This window comes from Typopeltis vanoorti, chromosome 10 (assembly GCF_054136105.1).
Source record: "Typopeltis vanoorti isolate ZY-2024b chromosome 10, IOZ_Tvanoo_1.0, whole genome shotgun sequence".
In the NCBI taxonomy this organism is placed as follows: Eukaryota; Metazoa; Arthropoda; class Arachnida; order Uropygi; family Thelyphonidae; genus Typopeltis; species Typopeltis vanoorti.
In genome coordinates this window covers 140385743-140412520 of record NC_143558.1, presented here as the reverse complement: position 1 = coordinate 140412520, position 26778 = coordinate 140385743, and the positions used below count along the sequence as shown (strand labels likewise).

The following is a 26778-nucleotide window of genomic DNA, read 5'->3' as shown; positions in this document are numbered from 1 at the left end:
AAGGACCTCAAAACCCGGAGACATTTTATTAAAATTGTGAGGACAGCACAGTGCATTATGGTAGCGATGTTATGATTCCATTCCATCAGACTGCATATGAACACAATTCACTTAATGCCATCTTTTATCCTGTTGAGTGCTATCAGGTGACCCCTTTACTCGTGATTCAAAAATGTGAATGTGTTGCTTTCTGCTTGAAATTGTCAAGAGAAGTCTACTCAGCTACTGATTTGCAAACACATGGTACTTGCTCTCCTTTGAGAAAGAAATGGGTCTCATCTGAGAATATGACGTTCCACTTCTCAAGAGTCCAATCTTTGTACACTTGCCCGCTGAAACCTCTTTTTCTGCATAGTCTTCATCAATAGGGGCAACTGCTCATGGACTTTTTTTAAGTCTGTGGGCAGTCCTCCCTGCTTCCAATAATCTTCAGTGGACTTCCATGTCAGAAACATTAATCCTGCTTTTCCTAACTAGTAAACAATCTTGAGTAACTGTAGTTTTCCCTTTTTGCTTGCATTTTCCTTTTCTGTCATTAGAAAAGGTACCTGTTTCCCTCTACCTCTTCAAAATCACATTAACAGTACCCAAACCAACACCACGCTCATTGGCAATTTGTCAAAAATATCTACTCTTTCTCAGAGTAGATATTTTTGAATGCTTTCTTGGAGATGTTTCCATTTTATAACTATGCAAAATGAATAAAATACTCTAAATATCTACTTGTTTACATTATTAAAAACACACAACGCTATTTATAAACATCATAGAGACAGTTAAAACATGCAACACTCAACTAAAATAGTAAACCAAAACCAAAAACCTTGATGAAAATTTGGCCTGTTTGGATTAATTTGTTTATTACTGTATATCTGATTATGTGTGTGTTCTTCTGATCAGATGGTCTGTTTTTCTCAATGTCATGAGGAAAAACCCTACTAACTTGTATGATACTCAGAAGTTTAGACTATAAAGTCCTCCTGTTCCTGGATATTTCATTTCCTCTTATCTTCAAATTCAGCAGCTTTATTTAACAGTTTAGGTGTTACACTGAACTAATGACTTCAGTAATTTTCACCGATTATATTTCATCATAACAAAATGAAGTTATTAATTTCATATTGTTTCATTTTACTTTATTTCATTTTGCCAAATTAATGAGATTATTAATTTCATGTTGATAGTATTAATAATCCTTTTCTTCACTCAGTATCTATATCAAATGCAAGGACTCACAGAGGAGATGGGCAGCCTTCTGAGGGGATGGTGCAGAACATAAGTAGAATGGAAGTGACGGAGGCCATGAAGAGGATGAGGAATGGAAAAGCGGTGGGCCCCGACAGAATTCCAGTGGAGGTATGGAAGGCACTGGGGGAAGAGGGAATTGACCTGCTGCGGGACCTGTTCATGAAAGTTTGCCAACAGGAAAATATACCCGAGGAATGGAGGGAGAGTACTCTTGTTCCCATCTACAAGGGTAAAGGGGATGCACAAGACTGTAAAAATTACAGAGGAATAAAGTTGATGTCCCACACAATGAAGATCCTAGAATGGGTTCTTGATGGTAGATTGAGGGAGGAGGTGGAGATTGCAAAGGAACAATTTGGCTTCATGCCTGGTAGATCAACAACAGATGCTATCTTTGGGTTACGACAGATGATGGAAAAATATCGAGAGAAACAAAGGGAGCTACATCTGGTATTTATTGATCTGGAGAAAGCATACGATAGAGTGCCAAGGCAAGAAGTCTGGAGGTGTCTGAGGGAGAAGAAGGTGCCAGAGAAATATGTCAGGTTGGTGCAGGAAATGTACAGAAATGTGAAGACAAGTGTTCGGACCTGTTTGGGACAGACAGAAAGTTTTCAAGTAACAGTTGGCTTGCATCAAGGGTCAGCATTAAGTCCGTTTCTGTTTAATATTGTGATGGAGGTGGTAACAGAGGAGGTGAGAGAAGATGCACCTTGGACAATGCTGTATGCAGATGACATCTTGCTGTGTGTAGATTCAAGAGAAGAAGCGGAAACTAAACTGGAAAGATGGAGAAAAGTACTGGAAGAGAGGGGTATGAGACTGAGCAGAAGTAAGACAGAGTATATGTGTTGCGCAGTGGGCGGTGGCCAGGAGACAGACCTGGAGCTGGAAGGAAATGTCATCAGGAAGGTGAGAGACTTTAGATACTTAGGTTCGACAGTGGAAGAAGATGGAGGAGGTGAGAAGGAAGTGGGATGCAGGATACAAGCAGGTTGGAGGGAGATGGCTGGAGTGTTATGTGATAAGAGGGTGCCGATCAATCTGTAAGGCAAAATTTATAGGACAGTAGTGAGGCCAGCTATGACATATGCTATAGAAACTGTGGCCCTGAGTCAAAATAACATTAGCAGGATGGAAGTAGCAGAGATGAGAATGCTTAGGTGGATGTGCGGTGTGACCAGAAAGGATCATCTGAGAAATGACTATGTCAGGGGAACAGTGAAAGTTACGAACTTAGGAGCGAAAATACAGGAGGCAAGGTTGAGATGGTTTGGTCATGTGATGAGGAGAGAGGACGAATATGTGGGAAGAAGGGTCATGCAGATGGATGTGCAAGGAAGGCGGAAGCGTGGGCGGCCAAAGAAGAGATGGAGGGAGCTGGTAGAAGAGGACTTGAAGATGAAGAACTTGGATGTGGTGACAGCCCAAGACAGGAAGGTGTGGAGGAGACTCATAATAAACAGTGACCCCACTTAAGTGGGAGAAGCTGCAGAAGAAGAAGAAGAAGATTAATTTCATGTTGATAGTATTAATAATCCTTTTCTTCACTCAGTATCTATACAAATGTCATTTGTGTTATGTTACTTTCTGATTTCCCATTACCAGGCATGTCCATTTTATATATATATTTTCATTATTGAAATCAAAGTTAAAATAAATACGGCAGTCAAATATGTAGAACAAATGAAATTATCTTCATCAGAACCACAACCACAGGGCATTGTATGAATAGAAAAGTCATTTTATAATTTGTTCTTTTGAAGAAATGTTATTAAAATATTTGGATACTTTTTTTTTTTTTTTTTGAGAGGGATAAATTATTTTTTTAATCAAAGTATCTGTCTATTTACAGGATTATTCCTTAGGATAAAGTGTAGGTTTAGTTTAGTGATTCATTTTGTGACTTCAGTTACAACAAACAAACAAATTATAATAAGGGTGAAAAAAAGAAAGGATGCAAAAACAGTCAGTTATTCAGAAATGAAAACAAATATACTATAAACTATAAAAACAACAATGTGTACATATAAAATACAAATTTTAGCCTTAGTGTATTTTACCATAGGAAACTAATATGGAAAATAATTATGAAAAAGCACTCTTGTTTTGTAGTACCTGGCAAGTGTTCCTAAAACATGTTCATGAAATATGCATATCAGTATTTTGTATACTGCGGTGTAATACATTAATAATAATCAATCTGGGTGATTGGTTCACTGGCAGCAGGATATCAGCATGGATGCTTCATTGTAATCTGTAATAATTGTTATTTACCATCCTCCTTTCTCTCCTCATCCTGCTAGTTGGTGGGGTAGCAGTGCTACTTTATTATGGAATAATTATGAAACAAGATGGTTTTCCATTGTCTTCCTTATCTAGTAAACGTTTTATGTCTGTAGATATGTGTATGTTCTTGGGATTAGTTTTGCCTGTTTGCAGGATGAAACACTAGACTTTCTGGGAGTCAAAACCCTGTCATTTCCATATGAGATCAGCTAACTCACCTTCACTGGAAGAGGACTAATAAAAATTCTTAGCATCATGGACTGGATTCAAACCCAGGTCTTTCTAACTAAAGGGTTTTATTTATACTGAACTATGGAAGCTTCGTTATCATTATTAGTGGTCCATACATCAATTATTATGGGATGAAGTTTACTCAGATTTGGTATTTGAAACTTGCTACTTCCAGACCTTTGATAAGATTGGATATAATAGTTAAGCCAAGAAACCACATCTAGAATCCATAAAATTTTTAACAGGCCCTGCTTTGAACATCTTAGAGATTGCATTAATATCGTATCATATTATTTTCAATAATTTGAAATCCTATTGCCTAATTTTGACATTACATATGGTTGTGATGGCTTGAAAATTTTTAGTAAAGATTCCGACTACCCAAATTTCATCAAAACCTATTTAGTTAGAGTTGCTATTTTATATATTGATAGAACAGGTTGATGCAGAGTGAATCTCACGGGTTCTTATGCATTACTGCAAAACACACCGAAAACTGTTGTCAGTGCATTCTTTCAACATTTGTTTTCGGCTAACATCCGACCAGCAGTGTTTCGTTGTTGGCCAGATGTTAGCCATTTTCATTCTGTATATGTTCTCTTGAATACTTCTATTTATGAATAACATGTCAGATGGAGAATACAGTTGATAGACATAATACTGAAGTTATTTTATCATATCCTTTCTTTTAGGCTTACACGGTGATCCAAATACATTTTGGAAAATTATGGAGACAACTGCCGTGTTTGAGTAAAACTTTAGTTTAATATAAACTAAAATCCACACTCGACGTTTCAACCTTTATATGAAGGTCATCTTCTGGAGCATATACTATATACAGAGAAACAAGCTGTACTACAATCTATTGTAGTGCAGCTAGAGGAGTTGAATATGTTAAGTTTTGTAGGTGGTTTAAAGGTGTCATTGAGATTATAATCATGTAGGATTCTGTTGATTTTTTTCCGATAACCCTTTAATCTATGGGATGGCTATGGTTGCTAACTTCTATATGGAAACTTTTTAGCAAAATGCCCTTGATTCCTCCACTCTAAAACCTACAGTGTGGCTTAGATATTGACGATGTGTTCGTTATCTGGCCACATGGACTATAAATGCTAAACACATTCCTTAGCCACCTGAATAAACATCATGAACGCATACAATTTACTATCGAAATTGAATATGGTGAGAAGGGTTTGAGCTTTTATTGTTTGTAATAGTTTATTTAAAGTAGCATTGGTTTTATAATAGGACTTATGCTAATTAATAGTTCATTAGAGTGTATATCTACTGTATTTCCTTAAAAGAAACTGATATACTCCATCCTCTGTGTGCCTTGGGTTTCACAGAACCCTTTTTTTTGTGTATGTGTGTGAGAAGGATGAATTCTGCTGTTGTAGAACAATTTGAATCAGCATATGATTTAAAAAAATTGGCATATATTGATACCTGTTGTGAATTACTGACACTGCAAAAGATGCTGCAGAGTCATAAGATTTTGTATTAGCATGCAGTCTGCTTAAATGTCTTCTTGTTAAAATCAACACTGTATTTTATTATTGAGAGCTGTGAACATTTTTAAAATGGCATTATAATTGCATTTTGGTTAAATAGTTTTTGTTTTATTTCAGACAAACCTATGGAGGAATATAGTGATAATCACCAGAAAATTCATCCAAATGATATATGTGAAGGCAGAACAGTATTTTTAAGAAACTTGTCATTTGATTCTTCTTCTGAAGATTTGAAACAAGCTTTTTCAAAATATGGGACTATAACATATTGTTTATTATGTATTGACAAACTTACTGAATACCCCAAAGGCACAGCTTTTGTTCAGTTTGCAAAGCAGGAAGATGCAGCCAGGTGTATAAAGGAAAGTTGCACAGATTCGTCAGTAAGTAAATTTTTGTGCTGTTAAGAATTAGTTTATTTTATTTTTAAGCATGGAGCAATAAAAAATTCTAAAAAAAAAGAGAGGAGGAACATTTCAAAATGAGTTAACACTTATTGAGTTAGTATTCTTTAAAAAAGAGAAAAGCAGTTAAACTTGATTAATTAACTTTGAATTCCAGAGCCTTTTTTTTTTTTAAATCCTAAAATTTTAGATGCTATTTTATTTTCTGAATTTATGGATTTTGAATTTTGTGGTCCATATTTATTACATAAATATGAACCACAACAATGGATTTGTTGTATTTATACCATAAAGCCCATACAACTATGAAATCAAACCTCTACAGTCTGGAGTTTGGGAATATCAACTTTTATCAAAATGGTGTTGTTATTAATACTCTAACACAGAAAAATTGATATGTTTTACATTACTAGCATATGACAATTAGGTTCCAGACCATCATCATATAGCGAATCATTGGAGCTTATTTTATTTTTTACTTGCAGTTGCATGTAATGGTTCAGTAATACATATGCATAACTGATGTAAATGGAACATTTATTTACATCAGTTATCAAATGAAAAATGGAGAATAATTTTCAAATGAAAAAGTTAGAAATGGAGAATTATTGATGGAAGGATGCAGGTTAATTTATCTACACCATTAAAAGTTTTTCCATTTTGGCAATAAGACTGCCTCACATTCATGGATAACCATAATATTAGCTGAATGATATATGCATGTAAACACAAGAAAGATATTTAATTAACCAAATATTTCGGTCTGGAAATAGCAGACCATCCTCAGTGGTATTACAAGAACAGTTTTAAAAAAATATGATCTTGTATAATATTAGCTGGTGTAGTACTATTCACTTCACTGTGAATTTTATTTTTGCTTCTAACAACTGTAACAACAGTAATGCAAGGTAAGTTCAGCATGTGGCCAGTCTCTGTATTTGATATACTATTGTCACTAAATTGAATAATTTTAATCTTAGTATCTAACGTAATTCACTAGAAAAGAAACTTTGATTTTTATTTTCTATTATTCATCATCATCATGTGTATCAAGGATTTAGGCCTAGCATGGCCTGTTCCAGTTTTAGAAGTCATCGTTGAATCGTTTAAGAGGACATCCTGGTTTTCTTTTTCCTAATTTTTTTAAATTTTTATTCCATTTTATTATTATTTCATTTAAGTAGATATTAAAAAGACTTGCTAAGAGGGGACATTCCTGTCGGACCCCTTGGTTTATCTCTCTCGTATACGATAGCTCATGATTTAATCTTATTTGTATTTGATTATTTTCTTATATACTAGTGATAGCTTTTAGGATATTATTTGGTATTTGTCTTTCTTTTAATATGTTAAATAATGTTTCTTTTAACTTTGTCAAATGCTTTTTCAAAGTCAATAAATGCAATATGTGTTTCTAAATTGTATTCTCTTCTTTTCTCTATTATTAATTTTAGGCAAAAGGCCAGGTCTATACACGATCGTCCTTTTCTAAGTCCATTCTGTACTTCTAAAATAAAGTTTTCAGAATATTTCATTAGTTTGCTATTTAAGATTCTGCTATATATTTTGTAACAGGAATTTAGTATACTGATACCTCTATAGTTTTTAGGATCATGTCTATTACCTTTTTTAAAGATAGGTATCACAATTGCTTTTTTCCATTCTATTGGGGGGATACCAGTTGAATAAATTTTATTTAAAAATAATAGGTGTCTTTCTTTGAATCTTGTTCCTGCATATTTATATAGTTCTGAACCTAGCTTATCTTCTCCAGGTGATTTTCCGTTTCTTGTTTCTTTCAGGCTGATTTCTAATTCTTCTTTAGTTATTTCCTTTTCATTTTTGTTAATTGTTTGCCAGTTGTCTTTTTTAAAATATTTATCTGTCCACAATTCTGTGTAGTAATTTAGAAATTCTTCTCATTTCAATTCGGTGTTTAATTTTATGTTTTCTTTGGTATCTGCATTTAAGTGTTTCAAAATCTTATATACATTGGGTCTTATTTTATATAAATCATGTTCTAAATTGGAAACAAATTTGTTCCATGATTCTCTATGTCTTTTTCTGACTTCTCTTTTAGCTTTTCCATTTTAATTTTCCATTATTAACAACAATAAAATAATAGTTTACAGTCTGATTGAAACACATAGATGCAACAAGCAACATCATGTCACTAAAACTGCAGTATAAGTAAAAGTGGCATTGTATAAATGGGCAATGGTTGTAATTGAAGGTCATCATATGAGCAGATGGCTGCAAGGCGGGGCCCTACTGAATATATTGATTGAATATAAAGACTAAATAGTAAATGTTACTTCTCCTCCCGAGTTATTTTCCTTTGCACCTTTTTTTTTTTACTTGTTTCTTTCTTACTCTACACTCTTCCACGTCTTTTCTAATTGTATTTTTTTGGATCTTCTCTTTCTCTAAAGCCCTTCCATGTGCAATCCTGTTATTGTTCTAATTGGCTTTTTCTGCAATTCTCATCACATGATAAATTGCCATAGGTGGTATTGGTATCCTGCATTTTATCTCCTTCAGCCATCTTAGACTCTCTCATATTTTTTTTTTAAATCCTGCCTTTCCTTGATACTCCATACATTTACTTCACCCTCCATATCTGGCCACTCATAGGCATTTCTGAATATTTCTAGAAATCTAGAAATATTCAGAACTAAAAGATTAAAAGTATGCTTAAAAATATGGAAAGCTAAGCCTGAGTATGAAAAGAAGCTGTCTTTGCAAGCTAAAGACAAGCAAACAAGGAATTCTGCTATTATGTTAAAAGTAAAAGAAAGAATGAATACAAAAGAATAACTCTACTGAATGCAGATGATATATGGGTGATATATGTAGAAGAGATTGTTCAACTAAAGAATATAATATACTAATTTTGCTGAGAGCTATCAACTTAGTGTATGCAACATGGAGCTCAGTTCTACCTCTACACTGGATAAAGAAATTCAGGTGTATGAGGAAGATACTAGAGATGTTGCATAAACTGAATGAGAATTTTGCAGTGGGACTGTTTGGATATCAGCATGGATGCTACAAGGCTGTTCAGCTAAACTGACTGTGCCTTTGACCTGGCAGTGTAGCTTGCGTCTCAGCATACGGAGGATTCCACAGGAGTGGAAAGAATGTATGATAAACTAAACCCATTGCATAAGGGTGATGCAAAGATTGATGCCTTGACTGTACTATCTCTGAAGTGGTGGTGAAGATTTTTGGAAAAGTTGTTAAGAGCTTGCCTACAGAAATGGGTTGATAGAGAATCTGTACTTTGCAATGAATAGTATTGATTTACTACTAAGGGAAGGTCCTGTCCTGTCCTGTCAGGTGTCTTCTCCCTCCAGGAGATTGACTACCATGTGTCTCCACCATGTCCTATTCTGTGCCTCTCTGCTGCATTCCTCATATGAGAGATAGGTCCAGTCTTCTATATTTTTCATCCACTCCAGTCTTTGTCTTCCTCTCTTTCTCTCAACAGTTCCTTTGAGAAGTGTCCTTTGTAGGCAGTTATGTCTTAGAATATGTCCAAAATATCTGACTTTTCTCTTTTTAATTTCTTTCATCAGGCTCCTGTTTATGCCTGCCATCTCTAGTACCTCTTCATTTGTCTTTTTTGTCTTTCCATGATATTGTCATAATTCTTTGCAGTATCCACATTTCAAAGGCCTCCAGTTTTTTCACACTCAGATTGGAGAGTGTCCATGTCTCTATTCCATATAATAATGTAGACCATATGTAGCATTTGGAGATTCTTCGTCTTGTTTTCAGATTTAATTCTCTAGATGTTTTGTAGACTTTTCATACTGTTGAAAGTTGACCTTGCAATTTCAATCCTTTTTCTAATTTCGTCTTCTGTCCTGCTATTATCTGCGATCAAGTGTCCGAGGTATATGTATTTTTGCACCTGTTCTAATTCATATAATTTTATATTGATGCATATTTTTGGTATTTTCTTTTCTCTTGAAATTATCATTATTTTTATCTTTTTAAAGTTGAAACTGAGGCCAATACTGTTTGCTATACTTGAGGGTTTCATCTATAAGAGTTTTGAGATCATATTTATTTTCACCTAGAAGAATCGTGTCATCTGCATATCTTAAGTTATTAATATTTCTGCCCCCTACAGTGATTCCTTTGAGGTTACTAATTTTATTAAATATTTCTTCTGTGTACAGGTTAAAGAGAATCGGAGAAAAGACACAGCCTCGTCTCATACCTTTCTGGACTGGGAATTCTTCTGAGGTCTTTCTATTTATTCTCAAAGATGCAGTCTGTTCCCAGTAAAAATTAGTTAATAGCCTAATGTCTTTTCCATCCATGCCTATTTTTGGATTAAAGGATGCCTATATATTAAAGGATTTCAATTAATTGTTCATGTTGGACATTGTCAAATGCCTTTTTGTAATTATGAAGCAGAGGTACACATCATTTCGTTTTTCTAGATATCTTTCTATGATGGTTCTGACATTGAAAATACCTTCTCTTGTACCTACATTTTCCTTGAAGCCACTTTGTGTATCATTTATTTTTATGTTTATTTTTCTTTTATTTCTTTCAAGAATAATGTATAGGAGGACTTTTGATACTTGACTGATGAGGCTGATTGTCCTGAACTCTTCACATCTTGTAGCTTTTTTTGGGGTAGGGGGGGAATTGGAAAGAAAATTGAATGATTAATATCTTTGGGTAGAAATCCATTCTCGTATATTTTATTGCATAATTTTGTTAGAAATTTCAGTTATCCTTCATTGAGAGCCTTTATTGTTTCGACCTTTATTACTGGTTTTGACCTTTATTGAGGTCTCATCTCAATAAATTAAACCTTGGTATTATCCAGGTCTACCTATTCACTGATGAGACCTCAATAAAGGTTGAAACTGGTCTGGGTAGTGACCTTCCCTCATAATGTAAAACAGTAATACATCTCCTAGGAGCTGCGTTTTACATTATGAGAAAATATCAAAGCGTAAGAAAATACTTATGCTTGGACTTGCCGGAAGTTCTTCAGCATGAAACTTTTAGCTTTCGATCTTCGAGTTTCTTATTCGGCTTTGAAATAATGAGGGATTTATTATCCCCTTAACTTAATTTACACCACCAACAAAAATAGCCTCTTGGCTCTTTATTGTAGAAGTAGAGTATGAAAGGCAGCATCCTACAGTCCTCAATGGCAACCTTCTCTGGTTGCAATGATGGAAACATGTTGAAGGTCCTAAAATAATTGTCTCCCATATTTTAGGCAAAGTGAGACAGCTGAATTGGTTCAGATTTGATGAAGGTTGTAATGCTGTAGTATATTCTAGAAATAATCTCTCCAATATATATTTTCCTATATAAAAGGGAGGTTTGTTCCATTGGATCCAGTGATTTGTATCCTTGACATAGTTTTTGTTTTCAAAGGTGAAATGAGCCCTAGGATGTTTTGCTGTTCAGGTGTTAAACATATTCAACATATTTCAATGGCTGGAATATGTTTCCAACATATTCCAGCCATGTGGCTAAACTGAGAATATATCATACATATAGCATAGCCATAACAGTTTAGGCCTGAGGACTGTATTTTCAAAATATTCTGTGAAAAGATTTGTTGAGGGGGAGAAGGAGGAGCCTATAGCTGTTGCTATATTGCTTATAGCCTATGCTTGTTGGTTTTTCCATGTAAAATAGCCTAGACTCATAGTAAAACTGAATAAAGCTGCTATGTCAAGGGAAAAGAGGTGTATTAGTTCTGAGATTTCTTTTGCGGGTTCGCATTATTAAATAGAGAGCCTGTGTCAGAACTAAGCATAATGTCCATACTGAACTAATCATAATGGGCTAAATGTTTGGTCACTTTATAAGTAAGGGAACCAATACTCTTTTCTGTTGGTCTCAAGTATGTATTTCGTGTATTTTTGGTAATCCATAAATCTGGAGAGGGCTGGGATTATAAGGTTTAAGTTTTTATATTATTTCTGGAGGCCGGTATATAATTTTGGAGTACCTTTTTATGTTTGGGCAGGGTTAGAGTGAATTACGTGGTAAGCAGATTGATTTCTGAGTAAGGAGGATATTTTTAAATCATACTTAAAGTGATCAAGTACTATTGTAGTGTTACCTTTATCTGCTTTAGTGATGATAATGATATTCTAGTTCTGGCATAGCCTTTCAAGTTCAGCAAGTTCTTAATTTTTCAAGTTCAGCAACTACTTTGCGAGGAAATGAAGAGATATCAGTGTGATATACTAGGACTGGTGGAGATGCAATGGGCATCATTAGGAGATATACATGGATGCGAAGTCATATGGTCAGGGCATGACATCAAGCACGAAGCAGGAATTGGCTTCCTTCTTAACAAAAGAGCTAGAGAGGCACCGTTAGGCTACAAACCAGTCGTTGGGGGGGGGGTCATTTTCATCGCACATTTAGAAAGAGCAATGGATAAAATGGAGGAAGATGTAAAAGGAATATCAGTGCATTGGATGAGAGTTATCAATCTGAGGTTTGCAGATGACATTGTTATTATTGAAGAAGGCAAAAAAGAACTGCAAAAAACATTGAAACTGTTAAATGATGAAGGGAAAAGATTTGGACTTGTTATGAACTATGAAAAAACAAAGACAATGGTATTTAGTTAGAAGAACATGAAACAAAAGATGCAAGTGGATGGAATTGATATAGAAAATGTAGAACAATTCATATATTTAGGAAGTAAAATGACATATCATTTGGACTGTACAAAAGAAATAAAGATCAGGATTGCAAAGGGAAGAACAAATCTGAAGGCCATAGATAACATCTGGAAAAGTAAAGTGATCAGCCTGCAAACAAAACTAAGAGTACTGGAAACGTGCATCTTAAGCACATTTCCAGTACTCTTACAGATCCATACAGTACAGAAATGTGGGTAATAAATAAGGAATCAAGAAAAATAATTTTGGCATTTGAAAGAACTTGTTACAGGAAGATTCTAAGAATAGGATGGGTATAGAAAGTCGCAAATGAAGAGCTCTATCGGAAGATACAACCAAAGGAGAATCTAATGCAGAAGATCATAAAATGGAAGCTGCAATTATTTGGACACATCTGCAGAATGAGTGAGGACTTGAAAATAAAGACATCCATGTTTGGTATTATGGATGGTATAAACAGAAGAGGTAGACAATACCGAGAATGGATAGATGACATAAAGGACTGGTGTAGAATGAGTGTTCAGAAACTGCAACACTGTGCACTGGACAAAGAAATTTGGAAGAAGATAGTGAAGGAGACATTGAACAGAAATGGGTTGATAGAGAATCTGTACTTTGCAATGAATAGCATAGATTTACTAAGGGAAGGTATCGGACACCAACGGGCAGTAAGCCCATGGTTCGTGATGATGATGAAGTTCTTCATGAGATTTCTTTTTGGAGATTTTGCTGATTTTAAAATTTTATACCAGATATTATTAGTGATATGGGAAGGGATACTGTAGATGTTCCATTGTATTTTTTCCATTATTTGAAGTTGCTACATGCACCTTATTGAATTGGGCCACAAACAGCACTGTTTGATTACTAAGGAAGAGTTGTGCAACAAGCTGAACGCCAAGCTTTCTATAATTCTTTTGAATATCTCCGACATCTCAGCACAAAATAGAATTTTAAAAAAGTGAGGGTCATACCATCGATACAAAAATTCATTAATCTAGCCAAGAAAATAAAAAAATCCTCATTTACTTCTAGAATAGATGATGATAAACATATCATCAATTCAGCTTAAGAAAGAAGTTATCATTGCCCACATTCTTGGCCATAACTTTGCTTTAGCTCCAAAGGAAGTACTCATCTTTAAATAATGATGAAAATAGAATGGGACACCTTCAGCCTCTCTTCAATATTCTGTTTTTTGGTATTATTGCTAAGAATTACCATATTGTTGGGAAGAACACTAATGAAAAGAGATAAAGAAGTTTTTATTCTTTTACTAGACTGTGTTACAGCCATATCAAAACTACTATGCTACTGTTTGGATGGCTCAGTTTTTTGTGGGAGTGTTAGTACAAGGAATTGTAAAGAAAGTGCATTGGTGAATGTTTCCAGGTGTTTATAAGGTTTCTTGTTCTTTCAAATTATATTGAGGTTAAATTTGGAGATCTACCAACATGTTTGTTTGGTCATGTTATGTAGCAAGACAAAAGCTATGTGGGAAGAGAATTGCTGGCGATGAAGCCACCTTGGTGAACACAAGAGATACATCTGCTGCCACAACTATGGTCAGTCAGGTCTAACAGACCACCTTGTGTACCTTACACAGGAACAGATTGGAGGGGGAAAAAAATTGCCATGCTTCATTGCATCACATACAAACTTGAAAGACTTTTACAATTGGCAGCAAATTTAAAACATCAGCCTAATCTAAATAAATATAGTTGTGTTAAACCTCCCAAGATTTGGGAAACTTTAATTTTTAAACCTTCTTCCCAACAGCATCCATAGAGGGTGCCTCTTATTAAGACTTTAGGCTCAGAGGAGTCTAATTTCTTCCACTTATTTTTTGTGTCATTGCAATTTTAACAGTGTATTCCTGATGTCTCTGTGACAAAGATGAAATATAGGAACTATTAAACCTATTTAATTATTCTCTGTACCGTATTTATTCCATTAAATTTAATTATGAGTGCACTGGTGAGTAATCGTGAATAATTAACTGTTATTCCCAATTACTCATAATTCTCATTCTCATAGTGAAATAAAATTGACTATGAGAATGAGGATTGCTTTATAGATTAATAGTTGCTTTAATGATTATATGAGGATGAGAATGATGATGATGAAGTGAGCTAGGGTGTAGTGTACCTCAGAAGTGACATGTGGACTTCAACTGGCCCCTACAAAAAATGAGCAAGGGCTACCATATTAAGAGTGGGTGCAGCTAAAAAAGATAGCTCAGAGGAGAGGAGAAAAGCCAAAGATGTAAAGGGCTTCACAGAATAGGAACCCTGATTGTGGGTTCCCTCAATGGAAGGAGCTGAAAGGTTGTAGACTTGATTCAGCAGAGAAGGATACAAGTTATTTTGTGGCATAAACAGACAATGGAGTGGAAATTGTGCTCAATCAGAAACTTAAAGAAAATGTGTTAGAAGTGAATAGAATATCAGATAGAATGATTGTGGTGTATATAGAACCTTGATGGTGAAATTCTGACTTTCTTCTTTTCTTCAAGGATTAGGCATTTGGTTCCCCCATGCCCCACTCTTTCTTTCCCTTTGGTCTATATCAATCCACTTCTTTTGGTAGCCGATATCTTTCCATCCTAAATAGATGGTCTTTCCATTTCTCTCTATATTCCTTGATATTTTCATTTACATTATAAATATCTAGTTCTTTTCTGATGTCATCATTCCTTATATGGTCCAATTTTATTTCATCCCTGGAGCTTGTATTTTACTTTCATCTTTCTTTTTAACAGTCCATGTTTCTGAACCATATAACAGAGTGAGAATTGCCATTACTTGATAAAATTTTCGTTCAGTTTCTTGCCTTTTTTATATTCAGTGTCCTTTTAATTGTTCCACAGATTTTCTGAAATTTCTTTATTTTTTACATATGTTAATATTCCACCTAAATAATTAAACTGTGTCATCTGTTCTATTATTTTATTCTCTATAACTATTTTTGATCTAACATGATCTCAAAAATGCCATGATTTTTGTTTTTTTCTGTGAGATTTTTAAATTGTATTGTTGGCTTATTTTGCTTAATTCTCATTTTTGAAGGTCATCTTCATTGTATTGATAACAGTTCTTCTGGTTAACTGGATACCTTGTTTTATTGTTGTTTACCATACTTTAATAATAATCTGATCAATATATATATATTGTTATCGTTATTTCCTATCCTCGTTCTGAATTTTATAGCTGGCTTACCACGATACCTTATTTTACTTAAATATCCTTTCTCTCTTCTATCAAATCCTACTGGCCACGCTATTATTTGTTGTACTATTTATATATCGTATTGTACCCTTTTTCTTTTTATTGAATTCCCTCTTTTATTTGTTTAATACATGGCTATTATTATCTTAGCTCTTTCACATATGCAAGTAAATCGCTGGTCTCCTATTAAATTAATTTATTGCTTAGGATCATTGCAGTCTAATTGGCCTCTTTACTTTCTAAACATCAACTTATCACACATCAATCTGATGGAGTTCACCCTATAAGTATTAACACATTTATTTTTTCACTGTGCCAGCTAATACCTATGATAGAAAGGATTCTTGCTCAGGGTGACCCCTTCAGAGTGATATATGATAACTAGAATCAGGATTAATCTTATCCCTCCGCTTGCTTATTTCTTTCTTACAGTCGTGGCTCGCTTAATATATTTATTCTCTTGGGTTTATCCCACTTAGTTCGTTGATTTTTTTATGAGTGGTGGTTTTGAATTCATATAACACAAGCAGATCAGGCAAGTACATAAATGAAACAGTTTAATGAGCCTTAAGGAGATGTACAATTATACAATTCAAACAGGTTAGTGTGATGCACTCAATTTAGATCAAAGGCTCTAAATAATTTATACTAATTACACATATTAAATTGCAATAACCACTAATACATTCAATTTTGTATAATATCATAGGTAATCATCATGCCATTCTGATGCACGTGGCCTTGAGTTAACACAATAACATAATTTGTACATTAAGCTTAGCGTAGCGTAATCAGATATCTACTCGGCTTCGTGGGCAAACAAATCTAGGCACTATTTCGGGCCTATGCCTAGTTATAGCATACAACGTTCTTACAGTCCCTTAAAGCTTAGTCCATTACAAATGTTCTCACAGGGAATTCACTCTCTTCTATAACAGGAAATAGGATTTTAAAAGTCTACGTTACCTTCTCTGTCCTTGAATTCTTAAATTTTGTTCCTGCCCTGTCTGGTCATCAAGGCCTTCAATATAGTCCCTTTAGAGGATATCTTCCGTCAATCTGAGCGAGTAGAATCTCATCAGGAAAACTGGGAGGTAGCATGTTGCCTTGTACGGCCGGCATCAATTTGGTTCTTCCGTCACACGACAATGCACAGCTATCCTAGAGCACGAACATAGCTTGGCCCAATGAACGCTACAACAGACGAACCAAATGCCTTCCCCGACTGGCCAGGAAACTTCCCTGACGACGATCTTGACCACTGTCCGAGAGATCAGGAACCAGGAATCCAGGAAAAAAGATCTCGAGTCGTGCTTGCAAGGCCTTTTTGTTTAATTTTCTCCTCTCGGCAATTCTCGATCTTCGCGATGCGTGCCAACGCGGTCACGTGAGCTAATGTCAATCTCCTTAGCTCCCTCTATTTTAATATCACGTGTGCCCGCTTTCCTTTCCTGGAAAACGCTTAGATTTCCTTTTCCAGTAGTTTTTCATAATGCAGGAATGGCAAAAGTGACCCTTGAACCTTGACTCATTGGCCTTGCTAATTTAGTACTAGAGACTGGTCTTTTTTTTTTTTTTTTTTTTTTTTTAGTGGATTTGTCAGCTTACATGGATCTATATCTGGTCTACACTTAATACAGATTATATATAAAAGCTTACTATACAAATTCATGTGATTCCTAATTTATATTTGTTTTGCACTTGTAAACAGCTTACACTTATCCAATTGCCAATGTTCCATATTCTCTGCCTAAATTGCATTAAAGTTGTGACCTGAATAATTTACATTAAACATTTCTTAGCCCCTTCAGGACATAACAATATTGAATAGAGTTGGAGATAAGTTACATCACTGTCTGACACCCTGATTTATTTCAATCTCTTTTGTTAATTTATTACCTAGCTGTATTTTTGTATCTTTATATAAACTTTGTATAGCTTATACCAAATGAAATGAATATTCTTGTTTTTTCATTATATTCCATAGTTTTCTTTGCGTATTTTATTAAATGCTTGCTTGTAATCTATAAAGGCCATGAGTCTCTAAATTAAATTCTCATCTTTTTTCAATAATTTGTTTTAAAACATAAATATTGTCTATACATGATCTTCCATGTCTGAAGCCATTTTGTTCTTCTGAGAGTAGATCATTTGCAATATTTTTAAGTCTTTTATTTGTTCGGGATTTTACTGTAAATTTTGTAACTTGTGTTTAATAAACTTTGTAATTTCTACGATTATCTCTGTCTCCTTTCTTAAATATAGATATAACCTTAGCTTTTAACCACTCTGATGGAACCTAACATTTCCTCCAACATTTATTTGTTAATTTTAAGAATCTGTGATATAAATTTTCTCCACTATATTTCCAAAGCTCTGTATTTATGCCATCTAATCCGGTTGTTTTTCTGTTTTTTGATATCTTTGTTGCTCTTTAGTTATTCTAATTTTATTGGTACTATATCAGTACTGATTTCTTCATTATTATTTTCTGTTATTAAATTTATGTCATACCATAAATTCTTATAATGGTCTATCCATTGTTTCTCTTGTATACCCTCTGTCCAAAAAGAAACTGAACTTTTCGAAAATAGAAGAAACTAGTGGCACCACCTGTTGTACCTTTTTGTTGTCAAAAGCAGCAACCTTCATTAGTGTTGTGTCAACTGTTTATGACATTTGTTTCATTAGAAACCGAGTTATGGTACCAAGAGCGACAGTGTGTTTTGACGAATGGTTGGAAAATGAGTTTCAAACAGAGAGCTGCGATTGACTTTTGTGTTAAACTTGGTAAACGTTTTACCGAAACGCATCAAATGCTTCAAAAAGCATACAGTGATGAATGCTTATCTCGTACTCAAGTTTACGAGTGGTTTAAGCGATTTCAAAGTGGTCGTGAGAAGACGCTCGAGGACGACGAAAAGCCAGGCAGTCCCCAAATACTGGACTGAGCGAAGTTAACATCCAAAAAGTGCATGATTTCATCAAAGAAAACCCGAAATCGTCCATGAGATTGATTGAAGATGAATTGGGGATTCCAAAATCAACTGTGCACAACATTTTGACTGAGAGTTTGGGCCTTTGTAAATTGAATTCGCGATTTGTTCCCCACAAGTTGACTGACAGCCAAAAAATGTATCGAATTAAACACTGAAGGACCTCATTAAAACCGATTAAGGACTCAAACTTCCTTGAAACGATCGTTACTAGTGACGAAACATGGTGTTTTGAGTATGAGCCTGAAACAAAGCTCCAGAGTGCTGAGTGGAGGCCACCAGAAGTGGGGCATCCAGAAAAAAGTAGCTTGGAGAAGTCAAAAGTAAAGGCAATGCTGATTTGTTTCTACGATTCCAAGGGCATTATCCACAGAATTTGTTCTGCCTGGCCAAATGGTCAATGGTGAGTTTTATCTGGAAGTTTTGAAGTGATTGATAGTGAGATTTCGTCACATACAGCATGAATATCGCGATGCAGGCAGCTGGTCACTTTTGTATGACAATGCACCATCTCATCGTTCAAGCATTGTTAGACAGTTTTTTGAGCAAAAACCTTGTTTGAGTGTTGGATCACTCACTGTATTCACCTAATTTAGCACCCTGTGACTTCTCCCGACTTCATTTGCCGATGAAAGAAAAGCAATACGACACCATTGAAAACGTTCAAGCAGAAGTAACTACGACCCTCAACAGTATCCCAAAAACTAATATAAAAAACTCATTTAACGAATTAATTAACCGGGCCGAACACTTTATAGAAGCTGAGGGAGAGTATATTGATTAAAATAAATGATTTGATTAATTATAATTGGCCTGTGTTTTATTTTCTATCAAAAGTTCGGTTTCTTTTTGGACAGATGGTGTATTATGTTGATTTCTTCTGTATCTCTTTCTTCATTGTATTTTGTAGGCTGTGTCTTGTCTTCCAAGTATGTCGTCTTCTATTTTATTGATAAATCTGTCCCAAGAATCTTGGTGAGCTTTCTGTACTATGGTGTATTTCTTCTGTTTCTTTTGTATATGTTTTTGAAGGTGTGATTTGTATGCCTTTTGTTTTTCTTTTATTGCATTTTCTACACCTGTGTTCCATATTTTTAATGTTTTTCTTTTTAATATTTTATTTTTCTTCCAAGTATTTCAGAAGCTGCTTCATGGATTATATTTATTGAAGTTTTCTATTCTTTTTCTATATCTTCATCGATTTGGGTTTTTCTTTTAGGTAATCTATTAATCTTGATTGATATAGCATTCTGATGCTTTCTTCTTGTAAAAGATATATTTTGTATACTTGTTCTACTTCTTGTGTTTTCTTATTTACTTCCTTTCTTCATTTTGCTAGTATTTCTCTTTTAGAGACTACTAAGTAATGATCTGAAAAAAATTCACTTCCTCTGTAAACATGTATATCTCTCACTTGTAAGCTAGTTTCTGAATAGTAATGATATAATCAATTATAGATCTTGGTCCTCTGTCATTCCAAGTATATTATTTTATATTTTTTTTTGATAAAAAAAAAAGTTCAGAAGTGTAATAGTTCTTGACCATTGTTATTCATGCACATTTCTCCATATTTTCCTAAGACATTTGGGATTGGTTTATTTCCAATCTAGCATTAAGATCTCCTGCTATTAATATATAGTCATTTTTATTATATTTATTTAACTGATTTTGTAGTTCCTCATAAAACTGTTCTGAATCTTCTTTCTACTTTCTTCAGGGGCATATACTCCTATGACATCTAAGTAGCCTTTATTTGTTTTTAATTTAACTGTTATCCGATCATTTACAAAATTGTATTTTCATATTCTATTTTTCCATTTATTATCAATTAAAATGGCCACACCACTAGATGCTCTGATATGTTGGTTCACTCTACTATATAGCATAGTAAAACCAACTATATCTTTTGTTTCCTTTAATTTCTTTTTTGTTTCTGTTATCACTGCTGTATTAATATTTTTAATCTTTAGTTATTTTACTAATTCCAATTCCTTTGTTGTTATGCTTTGCACATTCCTCGTGGCTACATTTTAAAATGTCCGAGATTCCTAATTGGTTACCTTTATCCTTACTTGGTCATTCTTCATTGTTTTGGTCTGATGAATTTTCGAGTACAAGCATCTGAGGTAACCAGCCTTACACAAAATCCCCAACCTGGAGAACCAGGGTATTTCTCTTAGTCTGCCCCCCCCCCCCTTCCCCTACCTCTTGACCTGTCCACCTAGGAAGGCCCTACCAGTATCTTTTCTACCACCTGGCATAGCTCTTGAAGTTATTAGTGCATGTAAGCCTCCCTATCACATCGAGATGGAGATACCATTAAGGAGGAAATTCTGACTTTAGTGAGCACCTCTAGTTGGCTGTGAAGAAGATAAAAAGGAAAATTTTTGGAGAGACCTAGAATGTATAATAAACAGATATGGAGTCAGCAAAAGGAACAATGAAGGTGATAGAATTGCTAATTTTACAATTGCAGAGAGTGTTGTTATATTGTGAATGCCTATCACAAACTACCAAACCACATGTATTCACATACAGCAATGGGGGGGGGGGGGCACTCCCAGGTGGACTATATACTTTGTACAAGAAAATATATGATGATGGTAAATTATTGCAAAGTAAAACCAAGAGAGGCAGTGGCAGAGCAGCACAGCCTTCTATTCTGCCAAGTGGAAATAAAAGGGGTGAAACAGAAGCAAACAAAAGAAATCATCAAAATAAGATGATGTAAGCTGGGAGAAAATAATCTTAGTGAAGTGTTCATCAAGAAGATGCAAGCAATGATGGCTGAAAATAAACCAATGGGAGCTGGAAAATGGGTAAACAAAATGGAAAACATCTGTAATATTGGGAAAGAGGTGTTGGGTCAGACAACAGGAAATATTAAGGTGGACAAGGAAATGTGATGGTGGAGCAATGAGGTATAGTGAGGTATTAGGGAAAAGAAAATAGCCAAGCAGAAGTGGGACAGAGTAGGTGACGAGAATAGCAGAATAGAATATAGAGAATCAAAGAAAAAGGCAAAGAGAGCAGTAGCAAGATCTAAAGCTGATGCCTATGCTAACCTGTATTGAAGAAGGTGTCAAAAGAACTCTCACAGGAGTTGTAAAGTAAGATGGTTTGGTCATGTTATGCTCAAGATAAAAACTATGTGGGAAGGAGAGTCCTGGAGATGAAGCCACCAGGCAAAAGAAGTAAGGGAAGATCTAAACAATGATGCCTCTGGACAGATTGAGAGGGTATCTCCAAGTCACACTAGAAGAAAAAATGGCCTTGGACAGAACTGAGTGGAGGAGGTTGATCTGCTGCAGCTATACTTGTGTGAATGAAGCTGATGAAGATGATTCCTTAATCCATTTAGATTAAGGAAATTAATGATTGCAAAGGTTTAATAAACACATGGAAAAAAATTATGTGATAAAGACATATATTAGTAAAGGGATTTTATAGGATAGTGTCTGTCAGAAACTTTGGTTATGTGGTATCAAAATGGTAATTTCTGGAAGAATGAGTTAAATTTAACAAAAGTGTAACATGACGAGTAAATAAAATAAATTGCCAGAGGAAGTGGTTAATGTATTATCAGTTAACAAATAAGAAGGAATATGATAAGTATGGGAGTTATATCTTGTGTGTTTATTATACCTATCCATAGTAATTTTCTTCACTAAGTCCTAAAAGTACCTGAGTAATAATATCATTGCTAGGCAGTACTATAACTTTGATTATAAAAAAAAAAAAAACCTAATCCCCCACATCCCTTAAAAATTATGTATATACACCATTGTGTTGCATCGTAGTTTTTTTTTGTACTGCAGAAGTGTTGAATAAATCAGCAGTTATATTTCTAGAACTGATAAAATTGGGTAAGCAGTGAATGGAAGGGAAAAAAAAATTGAGGTACTTAAAATTTAATTTGTATACTAGGATTAGGCAGTCCAAAACCACTTCTCAGGTAGGGGCGGGATTAACAGATTTTTCTGTAATGTGTGTGTGTATGTGCAGAGCCATTTTCATCTTTTACTGTTACAATTGAAAAGTGCATTTAGTTTTGCCCTTTTAATTATTTTATTACTTGAAGCCATTACAGATATCACTGAATTAGCAGTCACGTTTGATTAGAGAGCTGGTAACTTACTGTAAGCTTCTATCTTATATAAACAGATGATCAGGAGAGCAGGGGGGGGGGACCCCATACGAAATAACAGATTATTTCCACTGTTTTTTTTTTAAGGCTTCCACAGTCGATACGAAGTATGTTATGTTTAAATAACTTGACAAAATATATATAATTTTACTATATTATTATGAGGTGTCTTTCTTTAGTCAGGTGGCATATTCCTAGATGGTCGTAACTTAATTGTGACCTTGGCATTAAGCAGAGAAGAAATGGAAGAAAAGAGGAAAGAAGGCATTACAAAAAGAAAAGACAATAGGAATCTGTATCTGTTTACAGAAGGTTTGATTCGGGCTGGTTCTGATGCGTCAGAAGGGGTTTCTCAATCTGATCTCACAGCCCGATTAAAGGTATTAATTTTAACTTTATTTTATACTATAAGTTTTATTCTGATATGTTGATTTGGTGTAATTAGTGATGCACTGAAAACTAAAAAGGATATTACATATAATTGAGTAAAATCTGTTTGATCAAATATATATACTGTGTTTTTTTGTAATGATGTTGGATGTAACCATTTATGAAACATGCTGACTTGGTAGCCCACTGTATTTTCCTAATGAGGAGGAGCTCAAAAAATGATGACTTCCTGCATATGAGATGGTCACAGCTTTTATTTAAATTAACAAGAGGATCATAAATTTACTGGCATAATTCATGCAAAAATACAGATGGGGAAAAAAAACATTAAGCATACATATATAAATAGCATAAAAACTCACTCATTCATTCATGCAAGCATTTTAAAATATTCATATTCATTCAATCAGTATTCTTGGTTGGCATTGCAGAAATATAGACTCTTGACTATGTGTGAATCTTTGACTCAGATAGTTATTAGGAAAATTTTTTGATCAAGTTTGGTCACTGAACTTATTTTGGCTAACTTGCCACTTCGGACCAAACCAGCATGAATGCATACAGCACTATGCAGTAGCAGTTATCTTGTTGACAAATTCGTAGCTTTTTTTTGGAAAGTTAACAAAAACCTTTATGAAAAATATTTCATAAATATATTCATGGACTTTATAGTTATGTTTTAAAAATACAGAATATCATATTAATTTATTTTCAAAGACCCTTAATATTACTGCATCCATCAGATGTTGAACTTAAAAGGAAGATGGTAACATATTGACCGATTACATCATATTAGTTTTTTTTTGTCAGGACTGCAGAATTCCACAATCCCGATATCATTATTAACACTCTCCTTTATATTCTCTCCACTGTATCAGAATTACAACAGAAACTAGGAGACCAGACCTGCACACAGTAGTTCGTCAGGTCTTATCAAGGCCTTGTAAAGATGCAAAATGACATCCTTATATATCAATCTACTAATACACATTTAATTGCATCAATCTACCTAGATCTTTGGCTTCTTCTTGTGCATCTTATTCCAGCAAAATTAGGATATTAGGAAGTAAGCATTCAAAGAATGCTTACTTTCTAATATCCCAATTGTTAGTATACTTCTATCATGGATGCCATCTGTTCGTTCTCCTGTTTTTTTCATATTGCTGGTGTCTAATTTTTGATCAGTTGTTTTATTTCTAAGCTATAAGATTTATTTGGGTTAGAAAACTTATTAATCAAATTCCTGGTATATACCCTCAAGGGATGTACAGGATATGATAGTACTACATTAAAGATTTACATTATTACTAACTTCCTATCAATAATTTTCCTCCAAATCAGTCTGTTATCTGTCGAAACTCCAAAATTATCAGATCTTATATTTCTATCTTCTAAGGCACTTTTTACCATATCAGTCTACCTATATCTGAGTCTTCTTCCTGCCAACCTGGCAGAGAACACTTGTTTTGCTAATCTTACCTTGCCATTCTGTGTGACCATACCACCTGAGATCAGGGTTCACATATTACATTGACTGCTTCACAGAACATCTTGTGTATAGCAATACATTACACTTACCTTACAATTATTCAGTGTGTGCTTCCAATGAGGTGATCAGGATTCGCCATTAAGTTATAAATGTTTGGATTGTGTTATTGTATGAAGGAAAAGATATTTTGTATGCATAACCTCATTGCATATGTTTGGTACAATCTTGATTTTCAAAGAATTTTCTCAAGATGTTAGCAGCATCTATAGCTATCTTTCATGGACAAGCTAAGTGCATAGTATTAAATTCAGAATATTTTTCTGTAACATGTCTTGAATGCTTTGATGAGCAATGCAATTCTGTGGGTAGTTTTCAGTATTGAGACCACATTATGATGTAAATAAAGAGAATTACATGTCATGTTATAAGAAGTGTGTCTCTTAAAAAAGTTCCCTTTAAATTTAAATATTAACAGAGCTACAGAACACATGTGATACACAGACCAAAAAGGTTAAACACTGTTGATTCAGAATAAGCAGTTATCCTCCTCCTGCAGCTCTGTGTGTAAACAGGAAAGCTCCCACTAATGCATTCCTGGATGCTGACAATGTCAAGTTCTTTCCGAACATCCTCATTTTTAATATGATATTGCCATTGGTGCCATTTGTCATGCCCCTAATCTTTCTTAGGACTCTCATATCTGCGGGCTCTAGTCTTTGGTCAAGTGTTTTACTTCTAAACGAGCTCTCAGATCCATAAGTTAAAATTGGTTTAAACATTGTCTTGTATACAGCTAATTTAGTGTTTTGGCTAATTTCTCTCTTATTCCATATAAATTTATTCAGTTGACTTCCTACTATACCAGCTTTGTTGATCCTGTTGTCTATTTCCATATTTAACTTACCATCTGGTGATGTTGAGCTGGGTTTTGCTTTCAGATTTGTTCCAGTAGCTGACTTTTCGCTGTTTGCCCTGGTTCCCTGGCGAAAACAATGGGGGGCCCTTGTTTAACCGGGCGACGCCCCAACTGGCGTGAAATTTTGTCATGTTGTACGATCATTTTGTATATTGGTTTACGCTAATAAGAATACAATTTGATAGACTAAATCCCAAATTTCCAGTCCCTCCTCATTCGTTCAGTATCCAGGTAGATATCCAACAAGGTGCACCACGAGAAGGTGAGGATTGGACATTAGGTCAGAAGCCCTGGTCGATTCTCTGCATTCCTTTAAAGGTCTCCTCTCAGTTATACAGGAAGTTAGTAATAATGTAAATTTTTCATTTAGTACTATCATATTCTGTACACCCTTTGAGGGTACATGTCAGGAATTTGTTGATGATGAACTTACCTTCGTCACTAAAAATCGTGCCTAAGTAGATGAAATGTTTTACTTGTTCTATATGTTCTCCATTCACATTGTAGTTGATATTTTCAATATTTCTTCCTATTTTCATTGTTTTTGTATTTTTAATGCTGACCTTCATACAATATCTATTACAACAGTTATTCACTTTAGTCAGGGAATCTTGCAGACTTGTAGTGGATTTATTTCAAAGTATAACATCAAGCAATTTTGCTTTCAGATTTGTTTTCAGAATGTTGATTTCAGAACCAAACAGCTGAGATTAACACCTCCAATTTTGATATCAGGTTTAAGACCACTTTCCTTCATAATGTGATCCATATAGATAATGAATAACAGAGGGGCTAATATACATCCTTGTCTGACACCAGATTTAACATTAAACTACCTTCCTGTATTTCTTTCAATTCTAACTGCTGACTTACAACACGAATAAAGACTAGCGTTTTGAATAGCTTTTCTCTTGGCACCTTGTCATATGCGTTTTCCAGATCTACAAAACTTAAATACAGATCTTTGTTATATTCTCATGATTTCACAACTATTTGTCATAAAGTGAAAATCTGATCCTGACAGCCTCTATTTGGCCTGAACTCAGCTTGTTTTTCACTAAGCTTCTCTTCCACAATCCTTCTCAACCGTTTCTCAAATATACTTGCATATATCTTACCAGGAACACTCAGTAGAGAGAGAGATACCTCTGTAATTCTCACATTCAGTTTTATTTCCCTTTTTCTATATGAGTACTACGAGAGCTCTGCTCCAATCATCTGGAATTTGTCCCTCTGTCCAGGCC

At 34.6% G+C, this 26778-nt stretch overlaps 1 protein-coding gene across 1 annotated transcript in view; it reads left to right on the top strand.

The window, feature by feature from the left end:
- Positions 1 to 26778, top strand: part of LOC150102839 (RNA-binding protein 28) — a 230136-nt gene that overhangs the window by 106346 nt on the left and 97012 nt on the right. The window contains exons 8-9 of the mRNA XM_090399233.1: positions 5400 to 5665; positions 22919 to 23119. Coding sequence (XP_090255359.1) covers positions 5400 to 5665; positions 22919 to 23119 — 467 coding nt within the window. The remainder of the gene's footprint in view (positions 1 to 5399; positions 5666 to 22918; positions 23120 to 26778) is intronic.